Here is a 22540-nt window from a genome sequence, read left to right as displayed (position 1 = left end):
CCCGTCCTCACCCCGCACGGTGCGGCCATCTCACCTGCATGATGGTCTTCCGGATCTTCCATAGCCGGTACGTCTCCTCCTCGTCATCCATGCCGCCGCTGCACGGCTACACCACGCTCCTCTCTCCTCAACTCTCTCAGCGCCAGGAGGACCTAGGGGCCTGCAACCCGAGCTGTCTACGAAGCTGCCTGTCGCTGCATCACAAGGCCCCCAGCAGAAGCTGCCCGCTCAACTGCCTCACTGTATGGCAGTGTTTTTACTCCACGTAACTAGCGCCTATCTGTATGTGGTGGCTTCGAAGCTGTGTAAGGACTCTGGCTTGTTGTATTAGGCACAGCGGGGTGTCCGCATTGCACATTGCAGCAGTTATTAGGGTAAGTACGTCACGTTGGTTGTTTGTACAAGAAATGTCGCCGGTCATGGCCATGTCTGCCATGTTCCTGGTAGGCACGGCCGCCTAGCATGCGTGCTGCTGCTGCTCGGTTATGTATTGCATGCACTTGTTACCTATGTACTCTCTAGTTAATCAGCTCTGCTTTTCGCCTTTCTAAATAAAATGTTTTCTTTACAAACGTTGTAATAGATGTAAAGTCCGAGGTATGTGTTTAGGGTTGCGTCCATCCTTGGCATAAAGCTGGCCACACACCTAAGGAAAAACTTTCCAACCAGGTAACTACATACCCTCCAGCTGTACCTTTTTAGCAGGTACAGTACAATTTTTTTTATGGTCTGTACCGATTTTTGGCTCTCCAAACTTCCATTGGAAGTATTGGAAAATGGGCGTGACCACGCCCCTTTTATAGTTTGTACAGATTTTTATGTGTAAAATGTTGGAGGGTATGTAACTTAGTGGGCTGACTGGAATTAAAATCTGATAATGTATGGGAGAAACTTACTATCTGCCATTTGCTCCCAAACACGGGTAGGCAGAGGAAACTCTGTCAAGTTTGTTAAATCCATTTCAGTGGCAAACGCAAGATTTGCATGGGGGGGGGGGGGGGGGGGGGGGGGGGGGTTTCCAGAACTGGGTGGAGCCAATCACGGGGGTGGGGACTGAGGTGACCCAGTATATGCTGGGTCCGTAAAACTAGTGTGTGTGTGTGTATATATATATATATATATATATATATATATATATATATATATATAAATAAATATATCCCATGTAAAGAAGGCGGCACTCAGAGACTTGAAGGTGCAAAATAATATGTAGTAAACAAGCTGCAGAGTTAAGGTGTGTGTGCACACGGTGAGATTTTTTCTTGAGATTTTGACTATATAGTCAAAATCGCAAGAAAAGTTAGTGCAAATCGCAAGGTGAAAGTCACCTTGCGATCCCGATGCGCGGCCCCGCCAGGTCGGCATCGCAAGAAAAGATAGACTGTGCAGGCAAGTCAATCCTTGCTAGATCGGTGTACTATCTAGTTCATCTCACATGTCAATGACATCTCACATAAGCCAAAATCGTAAGCACACATATTCCATATCTCAAGAAAAGTTAGTCAAAATCTGTCCTATCTGGGCTCCGGAGAGTTCAAGGGAAATCGCAAGTAAAAATCGAACATAGCAAGGATCTCACCATGTGTACACACCCTTACATCAACGTTTCGCCCCGAAACGTTGATGTAGCTCTGCAGCTTGTTTACTAAATATTCTTTTGCACCTTCAAGTCTCTGAGTGCCGCCTTCTTTACATGGGATAGTGATGGAGGTGGAAACCTCATAGGATGGCACCTGAGCCAGAAAGCCCACGGAGGCCTTCCGAGTGCCGGCTACTACAAGGGTATATATATACATACATACATACATACATACATACATATACACACACACACATTCATAAACACATATACATAGCATATTAAACATGCATACATATATATATATATATATATATATATATATGTGTATATATACACACATACAGTACGCGTGTATATATCATATGTGTGTGTGTTTATATGTATGTATGTATATACATGTGTATATATGTATGCACATGGATATATATGTACTATAATTAAAATAAAGTAAACTTTTACTGCACTTACAAGTGCCACTAGGAAGACAGCAGGCTGCAAAGGACGCTAGACAGCCATTAATAATACTCATGCAGCTAAAAAAAAAAAAAAAATCTTTTTTTTTAGTGGAGGGGGGTTTCTGGGTGCTCGGAACCCCCCCCCCCCCCCCCCCCTGGGTGCGCCACTGCGTTTTCATAAGTTTTTTCAGAGTTTGGGAGCAATTGCCTGATTGTCATTTGGTCCCATCTATTACCAGACTGTCGTTTCAACCAGCCAATTTAGGGTGGGCAGGGCTGCCATCAGAAATGATGGGACCCGGGACTGACAAATGAAGCAGGGCCCCCCACCACAAACACTGCCCCATTGCCCCCCCTGCATTCCCCAAACTTACATTTTGAGTGGGCCCCGGAGGATACAGTGAGAATCGGGGGACATGGCCAGCTGCCTGCGCACTGACAGTCAGCCACAGCACGGGGGGACAGAGGACGGAGCCCGCGGCGCTATTCTTAATCTTACTAGAAACTGAAAGCCGGCCGTGAGCCAATCAGGAGCTGACGAATTTGGCAGCTCCTGATTATCTGCCGGTCCGTGAGCTCTGATTGGCTCACGGCCAGCATTGTAGTAAGAATAGCGCCGCAGCTTTGTCCTTCTGCGGCTGCCGGTGCGCAGGCAGGCAGGCTTGAGACATGGCCCCGAACCTGAATGCTGCTACGCGGGCCACATCTCAGTCCCACCGTGTATAAGGGGCTGTACCTGGCATAATGTGTATATGCTGCTCTATCTGGCATAACATGTATAAGGTGCTCTACTGTGGCATAACTTGTATAAGTGTCTCTCCTGTGTGGCATAACGTGTATAAGGGTACTACTGTGCAGTGTTATGTGAATAACGGAAACTATTGTGCGGTGTAATGTGACTAACTGACACTACTGTACAGGGTAATGTGAATTGGTACTATTGTTTGGCCCTATATTTTTTCCGCGCACCGTAGTTGCGCACTGTCCGTTTTCAGCATTGCGGGTACCAAAGGAAGCTTTCGCCCTGAGCTCATCAAGGTCTAGAACTGGCCCTGTCATCGATTTTTAAACTATCTTTCTCTAACGTCCTAGTGGATGCTGGGAACTCCGAAAGGACCATGGGGAATAGCGGCTCCGCAGGAGTCTGGGCACAACTAAAAGAAAGCTTTTAGACTACCTGGTGTGCACTGGCTCCTCCCACCATGACCCTCCTCCAAGCCTCAGTTAGATTTTTGTGCCCGGCCGAGCTGGATGCACACTAGGGGCTCTTCTGAGCTCTTAGAAAGAAAGTATATTTTAGGTTTTTTATTTTACAGTGAGACCTGCTGGCAACAGGCTCACTGCAACGAGGGACTAAGGGGAGAAGAAGCGAACCTACCTGCTTGCAGCTAGCTTGGGCTTCTTAGGCTACTGGACACCATTAGCTCCAGAGGGACCGACCGCATGGAACTGGCCTTGGTGTTCGTTCCCGGAGCCGCGCCGCCGTCCCCCTTACAGAGCCAGAAGCAAGAAGAAGTCCGGAAAATCGGCGGCATGAAGACTTCTGTCTTCACCAAGGTAGCGCACAGCACTGCAGCTGTGCGCCATTGCTCCTCATACACACTTCACACTCCGGTCACTGAGGGTGCAGGGCGCTGGGGGGGGGGCGCCCTGAGCAGCAATAAAAACACCTTGGCTGGCAAAACAATCACAATATATAGCCCCAGAGGCTATATATGTGATAATTACCCCTGCCAGAATCCTTAAAAAAGCGGGAGAAAAGTCCGCGAAAAAGGGGCGGAGCTATCTCCCTCAGCACACTGGCGCCATTTCTCCCTCACAGCTCCGCTGGAAGGAAGCTCCCTGGCTCTCCCCTGCAGTCTACACTACAGAAAGGGTAAAAAAGAGAGGGGGGGGCACTAAATTTAGGCGCAGTAAATATTATAGCAGCTATAGGGGACATAATTCAGTTAGTCCCTGCATTATATAGCGCTCTGGTGTGTGCTGGCATACTCTCTCTCTGTCTCCCCAAAGGGCTTCTGTGGGTCCTGTCCTCTGTTAGAGCATTCCCGGTGTGTGTGCGGTGTGTCGGTACGGCTGTGTCGACATGTTTGATGAGGAAAATTATGTGGAGGCGGAGCAGATGCCTATAGAAGGGATGTCACCCCCTGCGGGGCAGACACCTGAGTGGATGGTTTTATGGAAGGAATTACGTGCAAGTGTCTACTCCTTACACAAAAAATTTGACGACATGCCAAATGCGGGACAGCCGGCTTCTCAGCTCGTGCCTGCCCAGGTGTCTCAAAGGCCATCAGGGGCTCTAAAACGCCCGCTACCTCAGATGGCAGACGCAGATGTCGACACGGATACTGATACCAGTGTCGACGACGATGAGTCTAATCTAATGTCCACTAGGGCCATTCGTTGCATGATTGAGGCAATAAAAGAGGTGTTACACATTTCGGATATAAACCCAGGTACCACTAAAAAGGGTATTATGTTTGGGGAGAAAAAACTACCCGTAGTTTTTCCCCCATCTGAAGAATTAAATGAAGTGTGTGAAGAAGCGTGGGCTTTCCCCGATAAAAGATTGGTAATCTCTAAAAAATTACTAATGGCGTTCCCTTTCCCGCCAGATGATAGGTCACGTTGGGAAACACCTCCTAGGGTGGATAAAGCGCTCACACGTTTGTCTAAAAAGGTGGCACTTCCGTCTCCGGATACGGCCGCCCTGAAGGAGCCTGCGGATAGAAAGCAGGAGGCGATCCTGAAGTCTGTATATACACACTCAGGCATTATACTTAGACCAGCTATTGCGTCAGCATGGATGTGCAGTGCTGCCGCTGCATGGTCAGATTCCCTGTCAGAAAATATTGACACCCTAGACAGGGACACTATTCTGCTAACCATAGAGCATATAAAAGACTCAGTCTTATACATGAGAGATGCACAGAGGGAGATCTGCCGGCTGGCATCTAAAATAAGTGCATTGTCCATTTCTGCTAGGATAGGCTTATGGACTCGGCAGTGGACAGGGGATGCAGATTCCAAAAGGCACATGGAAGTTTTGCCTTATAAGGGTGAGGAGTTATTCGGGGATGGTCTCTCGGACCTAGTTTCCACAGCAACAGCTGGGAAGTCAGCATTTTTACCCCATGTTCCCTCACAGCCGAAGAAAGCGCCGTTTTATCAGGTACAGTCCTTTCGGACCCAGAAAAACAGGCGAGGAAAAGGCGGGTCTTTTCTGTCCAGAGGCAGAGGTAGGGGAAAAAGGCTGCAACAAACAGCAGGTTCCCAGGAGCAAAAGTCCTCCCCCGCTTCTTCCAAGTCCGCCGCATGACGGTGGGGCTCCACAGGCGGAGCCAGGTACGGTGGGGGGGCCGCCTCAAAAATTTCAGCGATCAGTGGGCTCGCTCACAGGTGGATCCCTGGATCTTTCAAGTAGTATCTCAGGGGTACAAGCTGGAATTCGAGGCGTCTCCCCCCCGCCGTTTCCTCAAATCTGCCTTGCCAACAACTCCCTCGGGCAGGGAGGCTGTGCTAGAGGCAATTCACAAGCTGTATTCCCAGCAGGTGATAGTCAAGGTGCCCCTACTTCAACAAGGACGGGGTTACTATTCCACAATGTTTGTGGTACTAAAACCGGACGGTTCGGTGAGACCCATTTTAAATTTGAAATCCTTGAACACATACATAAAAAAATTCAAGTTCAAGATGGAATCGCTCAGGGCGGTTATTGCAAGCCTGGACGAGGGGGATTACATGGTATCCCTGGACATCAAGGATGCTTACCTGCATGTCCCCATTTATCATCCTCACCAGGAGTACCTCAGATTTGCGGTACAGAATTGCCATTACCAATTCCAGACGCTGCCGTTTGGACTGTCCACGGCACCGAGGGTGTTTACCAAGGTAATGGCGGAAATGATGATACTCCTTCGAAAAAAGGGAGTTTTAATTATCCCGTACTTGGACGATCTCCTAATAAAGGCGAGATCCAGGGAGCAGTTGTTGGTAGGAGTAGCACTATCTCAGGAGGTGCTACACCAGCACGGTTGGATTCTGAATATTCCAAAGTCACAGCTGGTTCCGACGACACGTCTACTGTTCCTGGGAATGATTCTGGACACAGTCCCGAAAAAAGTGTTTCTCCCGGAGGAGAAAGCCAAGGAGCTGTCATCTCTAGTCAGAGACCTCCTGAAACCAAAACAGGTGTCGGTGCATCACTGCACGCGAGTCCTGGGAAAGATGGTGGCTTCTTACGAAGCAATTCCTTTCGGCAGGTTCCATGCCAGAATCTTTCAGTGGGACCTGTTGGACCAATGGTCCGGATCGCATCTTCAGATGCATCGGCTAATAACCCTGTCTCCAAAAACCCCTGCTTCTACACCAGCCGGTACTGATCCAGTCAGACAACATCACGGCGGTCGCCCATGTAAACCGACAGGGCGGCACAAGAAGCAGGACGGCAATGGCAGAAGCCACAAGGATTCTCCGATGGGTGGAAAATCACGTACTAGCACTGTCAGCAGTGTTCATTCCGGGAGTGGACAACTGGGAAGCAGACTTCCTCAGCAGGCACGACCTCCACCCGGGAGAGTGGGGACTTCATCCAGAAGTCTTCACACTGATTGTAAATCGTTGGGAACGGCCACAGGTGGACATGATGGCGTCCCGCCTAAACAAAAAACTAGAGAGATATTGCGCCAGGTCAAGGGACCCTCAGGCGATAGCGGTGGACGCTCTAGTGACACCGTGGGTGTACCAGTCAGTTTATGTGTTCCCTCCTCTGCCTCTCATACCAAAGGTACTGAGAATAATAAGAAAACGAGGAGTAAGGACAATACTCGTGGTTCCGGATTGGCCAAGAAGAGCGTGGTACCCGGAACTTCAAGAGATGATCTCAGAGGACCCATGGCCTCTGCCGCTCAGACAGGACCTGCTGCAGCAGGGGCCCTGTCTGTTCCAAGACTTACCGCGGCTGCGTTTGACGGCATGGCGGTTGAACGCCGGATCCTAAAGGAAAAGGGTATTCCGGAGGATGTCATTACTACGCTGATTAAAGCCAGGAAAGATGTAACTGTAAAACATTATCACCGCATATGGCGGAAATATGTTGCTTGGTGTGAGGCCAATAAGGCCCCAACAGAGGAATTTCAGCTGGGTCGATTTCTGCACTTCCTACAGGCAGGAGTGACTATGGGCCTAAAATTAGGCTCCATTAAGGTACAGATATCGGCTCTGTCGATTTTCTTCCAAAAAGAACTAGCTTCACTACCTGAAGTTCAGACATTTGTAAAAGGAGTGCTGCATATTCAGCCCCCTTTTGTGCCTCCAGTGGCACCCTGGGATCTCAACGTGGTGTTGAGTTTCCTAAAATCACATTGGTTTGAGCCACTAAAGACCGTGGATCTAAAATATCTCACGTGGAAAGTGGTCATGTTATTGGCCTTGGCTTCGGCCAGGCGTGTATCAGAATTGTCATATAAAAGCCCTTATCTGATTTTCCATATGGATAGGGCAGAATTGAGGACTTGTCCCCAGTTTCTCCCTAGGGTGGTATCTGCTTTTCACTTGAACCAACCTATTGTGGTGCCTGCGGCTACTAGCGACTTGGAGGATTCCAAGTTACTGGACGTAGTCAGGGCCTTGAAAATTTATGTTTCCAGGACGGCTGGAGTCAGGAAAACTGACTCGCTATTTATCCTGTATGCACCCAACAAACTGGGTGCTCCTGCTTCTAAGCAGACTATTGCTCGCTGGATTTGTAGCACAATTCAGCTGGCGCATTCTGCGGCTGGACTGCCGCATCCTAAATCAGTTAAAGCCCATTCTACAAGGAAGGTGGGCTCATCTTGGGCGGCTGCCCGAGGGGTCTCGGCTTTACAACTTTGCCGAGCTGCTACTTGGTCAGGGGCAAAAACGTTTGCAAAATTCTACAAATTTGATACCCTGGCTGAGGAGGACCTTGAGTTCTCTCATTCGGTGTTGCAGAGTCATCCGCATTCTCCCGCCCGTTCGGGAGCTTTGGTATAATCCCCATGGTCCTTTCGGAGTTCCCAGCATCCACTAGGACGTTAGAGAAAATAAGATTTTACTCACCGGTAAATCTATTTCTCGTAGTCCGTAGTGGATGCTGGGCGCCCATCCCAAGTGCGGATTGTCTGCAATAATTGTACATAGTTATTGTTCACTAAAGGGTTATTGTTATGAGCCATCTGTTGAGAGGCTCAGTTATGTTTCATACTGTTAACTGGATATGGTATCACGAGTTATACGGTGTGAATGGTGTGGCTGGTATGAGTCTTACCCGGGATTCAAAATCCTTCCTTATTGTGTCAGCTCTTCCGGGCACAGTATCCTGACTGAGGCTTGGAGGAGGGTCATGGTGGGAGGAGCCAGTGCACACCAGGTAGTCTAAAAGCTTTCTTTTAGTTGTGCCCAGACTCCTGCGGAGCCGCTATTCCCCATGGTCCTTTCGGAGTTCCCAGCATCCACTACGGACTACGAGAAATAGATTTACCGGTGAGTAAAATCTTATTTTTTCTTTTCAAATGTAAGATGCCCCCAGTTCAATACAGAGGAGGTGGCGCTGAAACATACCTTTGCTCAGGGCAGCATGGCACCTAGCTACACCTCTGATAAGGGGCACTACTGTGGGCATTGTGTATAAGGCATAGTATTGTGTGACGTAATGTGAATAAGGGGCACTATTTTGTGGCGTAATATAAATCGGGCACTACGTTTGGAGTAATGAGAATAAGATTGTAATACTGTGTGGCGTAATTTGAACTGTGGGTACCATTTTGGTCACGCCCCTTCCTTGTGTGAGCACACCCCTTTTTGCAGTGCACGCTGTCCCTTTTTTACGGATGGGAGGGCGCAAATTTATAATTTGCAGGGGGACGCCAAACACTCTAGCACCGGCCCTGCCTGCGGGTGGCATCTCCTTTAAAAACAGACTGGCGTGGCTATGGTCTCGGGATGTCCCAGTCTGGCCACGCCTCCTCCCAGTAATGCATCTGTGAAGGAGAGACAGCCGGCGGCGGCTAGGACACAACGAAGATAGGAGGACACAGCACCCTGCGGTAGCAGGCTGTTTTTAAAGGAGATGCCGCCCGCGTGGATCTGCAGGTAAGCGCTCATCCGCACAGCGGTGGGGGCCTAAAAAGGTAGAGGAGGCCGGCACCATGGGGGCGCCAAAATAATTATTTTCTATGCCCCCCCCCCCCCAACCTAAAAACATTCCAGCGCCCCTGGGGACAGGGCACGCTTGCTACAGCCCTGACAGTGCACGCTTGCTACAGCCCTGCCTGAGCCCAGAGCAAACGATATTGAGCGTACACACTATACAATCCTGCCAACAACCAAATTATTGTTCATATTGTTTGATTTTATACAATATATTGTTTCTCCTGTACACACTAGATCACTGGCAAGAGATGATGTCTTAGTTGGCCAAATCGGACCTGTGTATGGTCTGATCGTACGGTTGGCCGTACACACTACATGATGTGCACTGCATACTATAACATGTCGCATGCAACCTTCTGGAGTGCACAATTGTGTGTGCACACAAGACAATGTAAACTATCTGTCGTTCCAATACGCCAAATCGCCTCGATATCGATCTAGTGTGTACCCAGCCTAAATAGCACTTACCTGTCTTCCCCTCCATTGACTCACCTCCACGTGCCTGTCATAATACAGGGGTAGGTGTACCAGAGAGAGATACAGTGTAGAATTTGCCCATAGCAACCAATCGGCTTTTGTCATTTTATTGAATGTACTAGATAAATGATAACTAGAAACTGATTAGTTGCTATTGACAACTTCCCCACTTTGTCTATCAAAGGTATACATCAACCTAACATCTAGATCCCCAATCCTCCGCGTCCTACCTAGTTAGTCAGATTATAGCTCCCTGCTTGTAGTTCCATAGATAATGTCAATTTGCAGGTACTGTACTATTGATATGTCATGTTTTAGTGTTGTTGTGTACATACCATGTACTGCTCTGTGGAAACTTTGTGGCACCTTAAAAATAAAGGAGAATAATAACAATAGAAGATGGAGCTTATTTACTATCAGAAGTGTAGTACAATAGCACAAATGTTTTGTCATGCACCTAGTTGTATGATAAAGCACAAGTTTTCAGGTGTAAAGGTTTGTAACACTAGATGGGCAGACTTGTACTTAAAGTTGTTATTTCTTCTCCGAGACACAGAAATGGGTTTTGTCTTGTTGGTTTGGATTATATGAAATAAAGGGCACGTTTACAGGGTCGTTCCGTAATTTGTGATAAGACGCTTAGCCGTTCCTCCGTACAAAAGGCCTTGACTTCTCCGCCATCTCTGAGTTCCTGATGGTTGCTTCTCATATTTATGCTTCTAATGAGATACATTTTGCACCTTTTTTCCAAGCCCATATGGCCCAGTGTATGGGCCATATGGGCTTGGAGTGGCAGAGCTGTCTGCCATCCTAACTCTGTCACCCCTCTTCTCCTGCCCACCCTGGGAATACAATAAGTAAGGTCTGGTACATAAAATATTACTTTATTAATTTCTTGGTTGCCACCTAGTGCACGGTCTCTGACCAAAGGATAGGGCCAGCACCTACACAGACTGTTCTCTGGTGCAGGCTTGCCTTGTTGTAGTTAAAATTATAGTTCTATATCAGTCTTCTTTACACACTACAATACAAATGTATAGTCAGACAAAGGATAACACAAATAGTTTTTTGTCGTTTTCCAGCACAGAGGAGAGGAAGCAGTTATTTTGAGACCAAAATGAAGACTGAAGTAGATTTACTAAAGATTCTAAAACTGAAAAGTGGTGGTGTTTCCCCTAGCAACCCATCTGATTTTAGCGATTATTTCTCTAACGTCCTAGTGGATGCTGGGGACTCCGTAAGGACCATGGGGAATAGACGGGCTCCGCAGGAGACATGGGCACTTTAAGAAAGAATTTAGATTCTGGTGTCCTCTGGCTCCTCCCTCTATGTCCCTCCTCCAGACCTCAGTTTGAATCTGTGCCCGGACGAGCTGGGTGCTGTTCAGTGAGCTCTCCTGAGCTTGCTGTAAGAAAGTATTTTGTTAGGTTTTTTATTTTCAGGGAGCTCTGCTGGCAACAGACTCCCTGCATCGTGGGACAGAGGGGAGAGAAGCAGCCCTACTCTCTGAAGATAGGTCCTGCTTCTTAGGCTACTGGACACCATTAGCTCCAGAGGGATCGTACACAGGATCTCACCCTCGTCGTTCGATCCCAGAGCCGCGCCGCCGTCCCCCTCGCAGAGCCGGAAGACAGAAGCCGGGTGAGTATGAGAAGCAAAGAAGACTTCGAAATCGGCGGCAGAAGACTCCGTTCTTCACATGAGGTAACGCACAGCACTGCAGCTGTGCGCCATTGCTCCATACACACCTCACATACTCCGGTCACTGTAAGGGTGCAGGGCGCAGGGGGGGGGCGCCCTGGGCAGCATATGGACCTCTGTTGGCAAAAGTAAACATATATACAGTTGGGCACTGTATATATGTATGAGCCCCCGCCAAAAAGATATGTATTTTAGCGGGACAGAAGCCCGCCGTCGAGGGGGCGGGGCTTCTCCCTCAGCACTCACCAGCGCCATTTTTTCTCCACATCTCCGCTGAGAAGAAGCTCCCCAGGCTCTCCCCTGCAGATCACGGTAGAAAAAGGGTAAAAAGAGAGGGGGGGCACATAATTAGGCGCTAAAAACACAAATACAGCAGCTACTGGGTTAACATTAAGTTACTGTGTTATTCCTGGGTTATATAGCGCTGGGGTGTGTGCTGGCATACTCTCTCTCTGTCTCACCAAAGGGCCTTGTGGGGGAACTGTCTTCAGAAAGGGCATTCCCTGTGTGTGTGGTGTGTCGGTACGCTTGTGTCGACATGCCTGATGAGGAAGGCTATGTGGAAGCAGAGCGGGAGCAAATGAATGTGGTGTCTCTGCCGACGGCACCGACACCTGATTGGATGGATATGTGGAAGGTTTTAAATGATAATGTTAATTCCTTGCATAAAAGGTTAGACAAAGCTGAAACCTCAGGACAGTCAGGGTCCCAACCCATGCCTGATCCTATGTCGCAGAGACCGACAGGGTCTCAGAAGCACCCACTATCCCAAATTATTGACACGGATACCAACATGGATTCTGACTCCAGTGTCGATTACGATGATGCAAAATTACAGCCAAAATTGGCTAAATCCATCCGTTATCTGATTATAGCTATTAAGGAGGTGTTGCACATCACAGAGGAAACCCCAGTCCCTGACAAGAGGGTTCATATGTATGGGGAAAAGAAGCCGCAGGTAACTTTTCCCCCTTCACACGAGCTCAATGAGTTATGTGAAATGCTTGGGAATCTCCAGATAAAAAACTGCAGATTTCCAAAAAGATTCTTATGGCGTAAACTTTCCCGCCAACGGACAGGTTACGCAGGGAATCCTCCCCTAGGGTGGACAAAGCTTTGACACGCTTATCCAAGAAGGTAGCCCTGCCGTCACAGGATACGGCTACCCTCAAAGATGCTGCGGATCGCAAACAGGAGGTTACCCTGAAGTTCATTTATACACATTCAGGTACCTTACTGAGGCCGGCAATCGCGTCGGCTTGGGTGTGTAGTGCTGTAGCAGCATGGACGGATACCTTATCTGAGGAACTGGATACCTTAGACAAGGATACTATATTTATGACCCTGGGGCATATTAAAGACGCTGTCCTTTATATGAGAGATGCTCAGAGAGACATTAGCCTACTAGGTTCTAGAATAAATGCTATGTCGATTTCTGCCAGAAGGGTCCTGTGGACTCGGCAATGGACAGGTGATGCCGACTCAAAAAGGCACATGGAGGTTTTACCTTACAAGGGTGAGGAATTGTTTGGGGAGGGTCTCTCGGACCTGGTCTCCACAGCTACGACTGGGAAGTCACATTTTTTGCCATATGTTTCCTCACAACCTAAGAAAGCACCGTATTGCCAAATGCAGTCCTTTCGATCACAGAAAAACAAGAAAGTCCGAGGTGCGTCTTTTCTTGCTAGAGGCAGGGGCAGAGGAAAGAAGCTGCACAACACAGCTAGTTCCCAGGAACAGAAGTCCTCCCCGGCTTCCACTAAATCCACCGCATGACGCTGGGGCTCCACAGGTGGAGCTAGGCCCGGTGGGGGCGCGTCTCCGAAATTTCAGCCACAAGTGGGTTCACTCACAGTTGGATCCCTGGGCAATAGAGGTTGTGTCTCAGGGATACAAGCTGGAATTCGAAGAGATGCCCCCTCACCGATACCTCAAGCCGGCCCTGCCAGCTTCCCCCTTAGAGAGGGAAATAGTGTTAACTGCAATTCACAAATTGTATCTTCAACAGGTGGTGGTCAAGGTTCCCCTCCTTCAACAAGGAAAGGGTTATTATTCGACCATGTTTGTGGTACCGAAACCGGACGGTTCGGTCAGACCCATATTGAATTTAAAATCCCTGAACGTGTACCTAAAAAGGTTCCGGTTTAAGATGGAATCGCTGAGAGCGGTCATTGCAAGCCTGGAAGGAGGGGATTTTATGGTGTCTCTGGACATAAAGGATGCATACCTTCATGTCCCCATTTATCCACCTCATCAGGCGTACCTCAGATTTGTGGTACAGGATTGTCATTACCAATTTCAGACGTTGCCGTTTGGTCTCTCCACGGCTCCGAGAATATTTACCAAGGTAATGGCGGAAATGATGGTACTCCTGCGGAAGCAAGGGGTCACAATTATCCCATACTTGGACGATCTCCTCATAAAAGCGAGGTCAAGAGAGCAGTTGCTGATCAGCGTAGCACATTCTCTGGAAGTGTTACGGCAACACGGCTGGATTCTGAATATTCCAAAGTCGCAGTTGGTTCCTACGACTCGTCTGCCCTTCCTGGGCATGATTCTGGACACAGGCCAGAAAAGGGTTTATCTCCCGATAGAGAAGGTTCAGGAACTCATGACACTGGTCAGGGACCTATTAAAACCAAAACAGGTGTCAGTGCATCACTGCACTTGAGTCCTGGGAAAGATGGTGGCATCGTACGAGGCCATTCCCTTCGGCAGGTTCCATGCGAGGACCTTTCAATGGGACTTACTAGACAAATGGTCCGGATCACATCTTCAGATGCATCGGTTAATCACCCTATCCCCCAGGGCCAGGGTGTCTCTCCTGTGGTGGCTGCAGAGTGCTCACCTTCTCGAGGGCCGCAGTTTCGGCATTCAGGACTGGGTCCTGGTGACCACGGATGCAAGCCTCCGAGGGTGGGGAGCAGTCACACAGGGAAGAAATTTTCAAGGTCTGTGGTCAAGTCAGGAGACTTGCCTTCACATCAACATCCTGGAACTAAGGGCCATTTACAACGCCCTACGTCAAGCAGAGGCCCTGCTTTGCGGTCAACCTGTTCTGATTCAGTCAGACAACATCACCGCTGTGGCTCATGTAAACCGACAAGGCGGCACAAGGAGCAGGGTGGCGATGGCGGAAGCCACCAGAATTCTTCGCTGGGCGGAGAATCATGTAAGCGCACTGTCAGCAGTGTTCATCCCGGGGGTAGACAACTGGGAAGCAGACTTCCTCAGCAGGCACGACCTCCACCCGGGGGAGTGGGGACTTCATCAAGAAGTCTTCGCACAGCTTGCAAGTCGGTGGGAACTGCCACAGGTGGACATGATGGCATCCCGCCTCAACAAGAAACTACAGAGGTATTGCGCCAGGTCAAGAGACCCTCAGGCGATAGCTGTAGACGCCCTGGTGACACCGTGGTGTTCCAATCGGTCTATGTAATTCCTCCTCTTCCTCTCATACCCAAGGTGTTGAGAATCATAAGAAAAAGAGGAGTGAGAACAATACTCATTGTTTCGGATTGGCCAAGAAGGACTTGGTATCCAGATCTGCAAGAAATGCTCACAGAGGACCCGTGGCCTCTTCCTCTCTTCCTCTTGTTGCAACAAGGGCCCTGTCTGTTCCAAGACTTACCGCGGCTGCGTTTGACGGCATGGCGGTTGAACGCCGGATCCTAGCGGAAAAAGGCATTCCAGATGAGGTCATTCCTACGCTGATAAAGGCTAGGAAGGACGTGACGGCTCAGCATTATCACCGTATATGGCGAAAATATGTTGCTTGGTGTGAGGCCAGGAATGCCCCTACGGAGGAATTCCAGCTGGGCCATTTTCTTCACTTCCTACAGTCAGGAGTGACTTTGGACCTAAAATTAGGTTCCATTAAGGTCCAGATTTCGGCCCTATCCATTTTCTGTCAAAAAGAGCTGGCTTCTCTACCTGAAGTTCAGACATTTGTGAAGGGAGTGCTGCGTATTCAGCCCCCTTTTGTGCCCCCGGTGGCACCTTGGGATCTTAACGTGGTGTTGAGTTTCCTGAAATCCCACTGGTTTGAACCACTCAAAACGGTGGAATTTAAATATCTCACGTGGAAGGTGGTCATGCTACTAGCATTAGCTTCGGCTAGGCGTGTGTCAGAATTAGCGGCTTTGTCACATAAAAGCCCCTATCTGGTTTTCCATGCGGATAGAGCAGAATTGCAGACCCGTCCACAATTTCTGCCAAAAGTGGTTTCATCCTTTCATATAAACCAACCTATTGTGGTGCCTGTGGCTACTACTGTCTTGGAGGATTCCGAGTTACTTGATGTGGTCAGGGCTTTGAAGGATTATGTAGCCAGAACGGCTAGGGTCAGGAAAACAGAATCTTTGTTTATCCTGTATGCTTCCAACAAGCTTGGTGCTCCTGTTTCAAAGCAAACTATTGTTCGCTGGATCTGTAATACGATTCAGCAGGCTCATTCTGCGGCTGGATTGCCGCTGCCAAAATCAGTTAAGGCCCATTCCACTAGGAAGGTGGGCTCTTCTTGGGCGGCTGCCCGAGGGGTCTCGGCATTACAGCTGTGCCGAGCGGCTACTTGGTCAGGTTCAAACACTTTTGCAAAGTTCTACAAGTTTGATACCCTGGCTGAGGAGGACCTTGTGTTTGCTCATTCGGTGCTGCAGAGTCATCCGCACTCTCCCGCCTGTTTGGGAGCTTTTGTATAATCCCCATGGTCCTTACGGAGTCCCCAGCATCCACTAGGACGTTAGAGAAAATAAGATTTTACTTACCGGTAAATCTATTTCTCGTAGTCCGTAGTGGATGCTGGGCGCCCGTCCCAAGTGCGGACTTCTTCAGCAATACTTGTATATAGTTATTGCTGCAATAAGGGTTATGTTATTGTTGCATCAGGGTTGAACTGATGCTCTGTTGTTGTTCATACTGTTGACTGGGTAAGTTTATCACAAGTTATACGGTGTGATTGGTGTGGCTGGTATGTATCTTGCCCTGGATTTCCAAAATCCTTTCCTTGTACTGTCGGCTCTTCCGGGCACAGTTTCTCTAACTGAGGTCTGGAGGAGGGACATAGAGGGAGGAGCCAGAGCACACCAGAATCTAAATTCTTTCTTAAAGTGCCCATGTCTCCTAGGGAGCCCGTCTATTCCGCATGATCCTTACGGAGTCCCCAGCATCCACTACGAACTACGAGAAATAGATTTACCGGTAAGTAAAATCTTATTTTCCCTATTACATCCAAGAAAATGCTGTGGGCAACAACACAACTGTTCATCTTTAGAAGCTGTAGTAAATTTACTCCAAGGCATTCATTGGCTAAACATTGGGCAGTACGGATGGTGTAATGGTTAGCATTACTGCCTCACAGCACTGAGGTCAAGGGTTCGATTCCCACCATGGCCCTAACTGTGCGGAGTCTGTATATTCTCCCCATACTTGCATGGGTTTCCTCCGGATACTCCGGTTTCCTCCCACAATCCCAAAAATATACTCGCAGGATAATTGGCTCCCATCACAAATTAACCTTAGCGTGAATGTGTCTGTGTTTACATGTGATAGGGAATATAGATTGTAAGCTCCACTGGGGCAGGGACTGATGTGAATGGGCAAAATATTCTCTGTAAAAGCGCTGCGGAATATGTGTGCGCTATATAAATAACTGGTAATAAATAATAAATAAATAAACTGGTTCTTTTTTATTTTAAACTTTTCAATGTGTTTGAGGGTCTGCTGTCCACAATCTCATCTTTTATATGGCTCTCCAACTGCTTCAGACACATAGTGGTCTGTTCATGAAGCAGTGAAAAGTGAGCCAGTGGAGAAGTTGCCCCTGGCAACCAATCAGCTTTGAAGTAACATTTATCAAGTGTATTCTATAAATTCATACATAGCCGCTGATTGGTTGCCATGGGTAACTTCTCCATTGGCTCGCTTCTCAACTCTTTTCACTGCTTCATGAATAGACCCCTTGAACCCTTATCCGTGTTATTGCATAATCAAGATGCATGCTTCTCTCCAGTATGGCTGTACACATTTTCATCTTTCCTCTTGGTGGGACGGTCCGTTTGAGGTCTCTGTCCTACCGCAACAATCAGAACGATCCTGTTCCATTGAGCTTGACACTTGGGAAGTATGTCCCACTGCTGAATGGGTGCAGGTGTGTGTGTGTGTGTGTGTGTGTGTGTGTGTGTGTGTGTGTGTGTGTGTGTGTGTGTGTGTGGCAATGGAATGGGGAATGGAGAGGGCTGGAGGATAAATAACAGCGTAACATTTTCAATGTTGGGCACACCTCCATGAAACGGAATGGTCAAAACAAGGCCAAGCAACTCAACTATGCACAAAAAAATTTAGAACTGGGTTGCAGAAAAATGGCTGGAGTGCTCTGGACTGATGAGTCAAAATGTGAATTATTTGGCTGTAACAGAAGGCAGGGCTGGAGACCAGTACAATAATGAGTGTCTGCACGCAGCAGTGAAGCATGGTGGAGGTTCTTTGCAAGTTTGTAGCTGCATTTGAGCAGATAGAGGTGTGGATTTGGTCAGGATTAATGGTGTACTGCTGAGAAATACAGGTAACCAATCAGCTTTAAAGTCACATTTATCAAGTGCATTCTATAAAATGCTCAGCCTGTCAAGTCAGCTACGGACCGCGGTGGGCCATCGGCATCTGGCCCCTATCACGCCCGCTGGCAGCTATTCAAATGTTGCTGTGCGACATCAGCATTTCAGATCGCTACTCTAAGGGGTGGCAAGCTGAAATGTGTGAAAAGTAACTCATTTGGGCACCCAAACAGGACTTTTAGTGATCACGCTTTGCGTGGCTAAACCTAACTACTATGGACGCTAGGGCGATAATGGGGGTCAATTGAATATCGCCCCGCATCAATCTCCTGTCACTTTAGATGGAAAATAAGGTGTGATATAGCTATTGAATATCGCCCAATGGGGGTCATTCCGAGTTGATAAGCTTTGCACAGCTACGATCACCTTTCCTGACATGCGGGGGGACGCCCAGCACGGGGCTAGTCCGCCCCGCATGTCAGACGGTCCCCCTTGTAGAAGTGCAAAGGCATCGCACAGCGGCGATGCCTTTGCACTTCAGGAGTAACTCCCGGCCAGCGCAGCCTTAGCGAGCTGTCCGGGAGCTACTCCTCGCTCCCTGGTCCGCAGCGGCTGCGTATGACGATTAGAGGGGAGGCTGAAATCGCCAAGCAAATTACAGGCACTGTAAAGGATGCAATAACCTATAAAAACATCACAAGGATTCTTGCAGCCTCTGGTTTCCAGCGTACCTCATAGCAGGTAATAAATAAATTAAAGGCCCACGACCACAATCGAATTAGGAGTGGTGCTGCCCGTTTGGAGTAGCAATATTACAAGTAGTGTACCACCATGTTTGGCCACACAGTGCTTATGATACCTGTTAGCTTCTCCTCCAGCCTAGCAGCAGCAGAAACAAGCCAGGCCTATGCTGCTAAATCCACCTGCAGCGTATCGGACCCCAGAAACACGATCACCACAACCACCATCCCCACCACTCATTCTGGATGAGGCTACGCAAGTGATGCAAGCCACTGTGCCTGACCCAATTTGACACGAACCCACCAGAACTCCAACCACATGGGTCTGGGACTCCAGGTCGACAACAAAAAGGTCGACACACCCTAGGTCGATGCCAATTGGTCGACATGGACAAAAGGTCGGCAGGAACAAGGTCGACATGAAAAAAGGTCGACATGAGTTTTTAAAGTTTTTTTGGTGTTGTTTTCTTCGTAGAGTGACCGGGAACCCCAATTAGTGCACCGCGTCTCCTCGCATGGCTCGCTTCGCTCGCCTTGCTTCGGGCATGGTGCCTTAGCTTCGCTTGGCACAGATTACCATTCCAATCGTAGTCCACGTGGATCGTTAAGTATGAAAAAGTTCCAAAAAAGAAAAAAATTGTGAAAAACGCATGTCGACCTTTTTCCACGTCGACCTTGTTCATGTCGACCTTTTGTCCATGTCGACCGTTTGTCCGTGTCGACCTAAGGTGTGTCGACCAATTGGCGTCGACCTAAGGTGTGTCGACCTTTTTGTTGTTGACCTGGAGTCCGGATACCAACCACATATGCGCAGGAAGACACAAAGGCTGGGACAAGTCAAATGGACCCAGTTCCACAAATGCAGCCTTTACGTAGAAACAGTAAGTACAACAATCAAAAAAACATAATAACTAACATTAAAAACTAGCGTAAACTAAACACAAACTAACAACTCTAAACATTAACATCATTAAATATTAACAATAACATTAACTTAATAGATGAGTAAAAAAAAATTACTCGTACAGTACTAAATAAACTCATCTAATTAAAAATGATAAATGTTGCAGAGTATACGCAGTGTGTAGGTGGGAGGAGGCCACAAACACGTTTGTGAACAACACTGCTATTTTATATAAGCTCATTGCAAATTTCATGAACAAAATTCTTTGACTTGTGTCCACAGTATATACTGTTCTGCCAAGGAGGCGCCGCCTAAACAAAACAGAGCAAGCTGCAAAAATTATGACCACTGTCCTGGTTGAGAAATTTGAGCAGATGGACGCTGCCATGGCTGATCGAGAAGATAAACGTCTCAAGTGATTTTTGCATGCAGAGCAAGACATGAACAACTCATTTATGGCCCAGCTGAACACTATGCAGGAAACCTATAATAGGGATGCGAGAGAACATCAGAGGGAAATGCAGGAATTTCAAATGTCAATATTTGACAGAATGTTTCAATGTATTGAAGTGCTGCACACAGTGCCACCTCAGCACCCGCCTCCAAACTACCTTCAACCCTATCCCCGGTATAACCCTGGCCCCTTACTACGAACATAACCCACATCAACAAACCCAACCCCAATATACCCATCCCCGACATACCCAACCTCAACAAACCCAAGCTCACTATACCCATCCTCGATATACCCAACCACCTCCTGAAAGGGAGACAACTACAGAGTCTCCTGTTTACCGGAATTTATCTTAAATGGTTATAGTTTTTTAAAAATTTGGCATAAATTAATGTGAGTTTATTTCATACACTATTACTGGTTTGTCTTTTATTACTGAAAAGATTTGAATGTTCACTTTTATATACCAAAGTTTTATACAAATTAAAAGTATAAGGTCTCTGACCTTTTGTTAATCTTTAGAATTGTCCCATTTTTACTCAAAACCAAAATGCTTGATACATCCTTTAAAAATTGTGTATAGCTGTTGTACATTTGTAATCGGCACAGTAGCTGAACGTCAAACAAACAGATTTATTTTTTGCGGAAACAACAATTAACTGAATATACAAACTGATAAAACTTAACGGAGTAATGAGGGAAGGTTGGCCATTATAGCAGACCTCATCTGTTCTGCACTTCCAGAATGGTCGCCCAAATAGGACTCAGAATCAAGTGCAGGGTACGCAACTGAGACGTGCACTGTCCACTCTGGTAGGAATTCCTCCCTCTGAAATTCACATAGGTTATGCAGAATATAACATGCTGCAACAATGTTAGGCATAGTAGTAATGTCTACACCATTGCGCTTCATAAGACAGCGCCTACATCCTTTTAATCATCCAGAGAGAGGCATTTTCTACCACCATTGTTGCCGAGCTCAGGGTGTGCGTATATGTAATTTGATTTGTGCTCAACTGGACATGTTGGGTGAACCCCTTCATGAGCCATCAACGTAACGGGTAGGCTGCATCACCAATTATGTGTACCGGGATTTCCACTCCGTCCACAAATTTAGATTTCTAGTAAGAATATAGATTAAAAAAAATTATATTAGCAACAAGAAATATGTATATGCACATGAGCAGACTCCTCCGCGATGGGCAGGTGGGTGGCCACATAGGAAGCATGTTTGAAGGTAAGGACAACTATTTGTTCTCAATGTAAATTAAATTGCATTCCTCTATTCCCCGCTTGATTCATGGACATTGTGTCAGTTTAGAAATAAAAACACATCTATACCAGGGCCTGCTTTAACAAATATTCGAAAATGTTTTTAAAAAACTACCTCTCTTGGAAAAAGGTAGCTCCCTTGCTTGTCCTCTGCTAGGCGGTACAGATCCGAGTTTACAAGCACCCAAGCGTCATGTGACCGTGTCGGCCAACCGATGAATACATCTGTGAAGCTAATATAAAAATATATATTAGGTTTTAAAAGGGGTTTTGAACAATAAGCATTAAAAAAACACACAGGGCAGAACATTCTTACCAATACTTATGATCCACCACAGCTTGCAAAACAATGGAATGCCATCCCTTTCTGTTGTAATAGTCGGCAGGATTTTCATGAGGTGCAATTATAGGGATGTGGATACCATCGATTGCGCCTGCACACTGCGGATATCCACACTCCACAAATCCCTTGTTTCACCCAAACGCTGGCCTTGCGGCAGAGAAATAAATCTGTGAAATAGGTTGTGATATAGGTTGTCCTAATGCTCGGGTCATCTCATGTACAATGTTGCAAACAGTAGATATCCCCACACTAAACAGGCAATTAATTGTGCGCTATTCACCTGGAGTGGTGTACTACCGCAATGCTATAGTTAGCCTCCTGCTAGGCTCTATTGGTGACCTGAAGTTTGTGGTCTGTCTAGAGTGCTGGGGTAATTAAATCCATAAGGTAGTGAGTGGAATGTCTGACCTGACATTCTGAAGTGACACTTCCACTGAACATCCTGAAAGTTAAGCACACTTGCCCTTGCTGCCGTTCTCTAGTCTACAATCTTCGTTGTGTAGAGAGGTTAAGGTTGAGTATGGTGGTCACAGAAGCTGATATAAACAATCTCCTCCTGCGCAGGTATTGTCGGCAAAGAATGTCGGTCTCTCTCAAATACTGCAGCCTCCTCCTAACATAGCTGCTGAACAAGCTACAGAATGTGAAAAGCTCAAATATCCTCTCACAGGCTGAATCCAACAGCAGTACAGCTGGGACTATCACAAACTCTTTAGAGACGTGCTCTGTCGGCCATGATAGCTGCACTACTCAGAGCACTCCCCAGTGTCACACGCCATAGGCGGCGTTCACCGCGCTTACCCCTGCGTGCCTGCTGGTCTGTGTTGCGGTCTCCGCCTTCGGTGGTCCACGGGCTCCGGCGCCTAGCTGGCGCGGCTCCCGGCGGTT

General features: G+C 47.6%; 2 protein-coding genes and 1 long non-coding RNA gene across 5 annotated transcripts in view; 2 read left to right on the top strand and 1 right to left on the bottom strand.

Annotated features, from left to right (window-relative positions):
* The window catches only part of POLR2E (RNA polymerase II, I and III subunit E), a 41732-nt gene extending 41415 nt beyond the window's left edge, over positions 1-317 (bottom strand). The window contains exon 1 of one of the 3 annotated variants that reach the window (XM_063914362.1): positions 35-317. In XM_063914362.1, coding sequence (XP_063770432.1) covers positions 35-91 — 57 coding nt within the window. In that variant the 5' untranslated portion in view covers positions 92-317. The remainder of the gene's footprint in view (positions 1-34) is intronic. The other 2 variants (XM_063914361.1, XM_063914363.1) reach the window with 2 other exon arrangements.
* Positions 1-22540, top strand: part of LOC134902057 (THAP domain-containing protein 5-like) — a 131002-nt gene that overhangs the window by 442 nt on the left and 108020 nt on the right. The window lies entirely within an intron of this gene.
* Positions 286-20561, top strand: LOC134902109 (uncharacterized). Its single transcript, XR_010175589.1, has 2 exons — positions 286-374; positions 19866-20561. It is a non-coding gene; the product is annotated as an uncharacterized LOC134902109 (long non-coding RNA).

Source organism: Pseudophryne corroboree, chromosome 1, assembly GCF_028390025.1.
Source record: "Pseudophryne corroboree isolate aPseCor3 chromosome 1, aPseCor3.hap2, whole genome shotgun sequence".
Taxonomy (NCBI): Eukaryota; Metazoa; Chordata; class Amphibia; order Anura; family Myobatrachidae; genus Pseudophryne; species Pseudophryne corroboree.
Note: the sequence above shows the minus strand (reverse complement) of the source record. Positions and strands in the feature narration are given on the sequence as shown.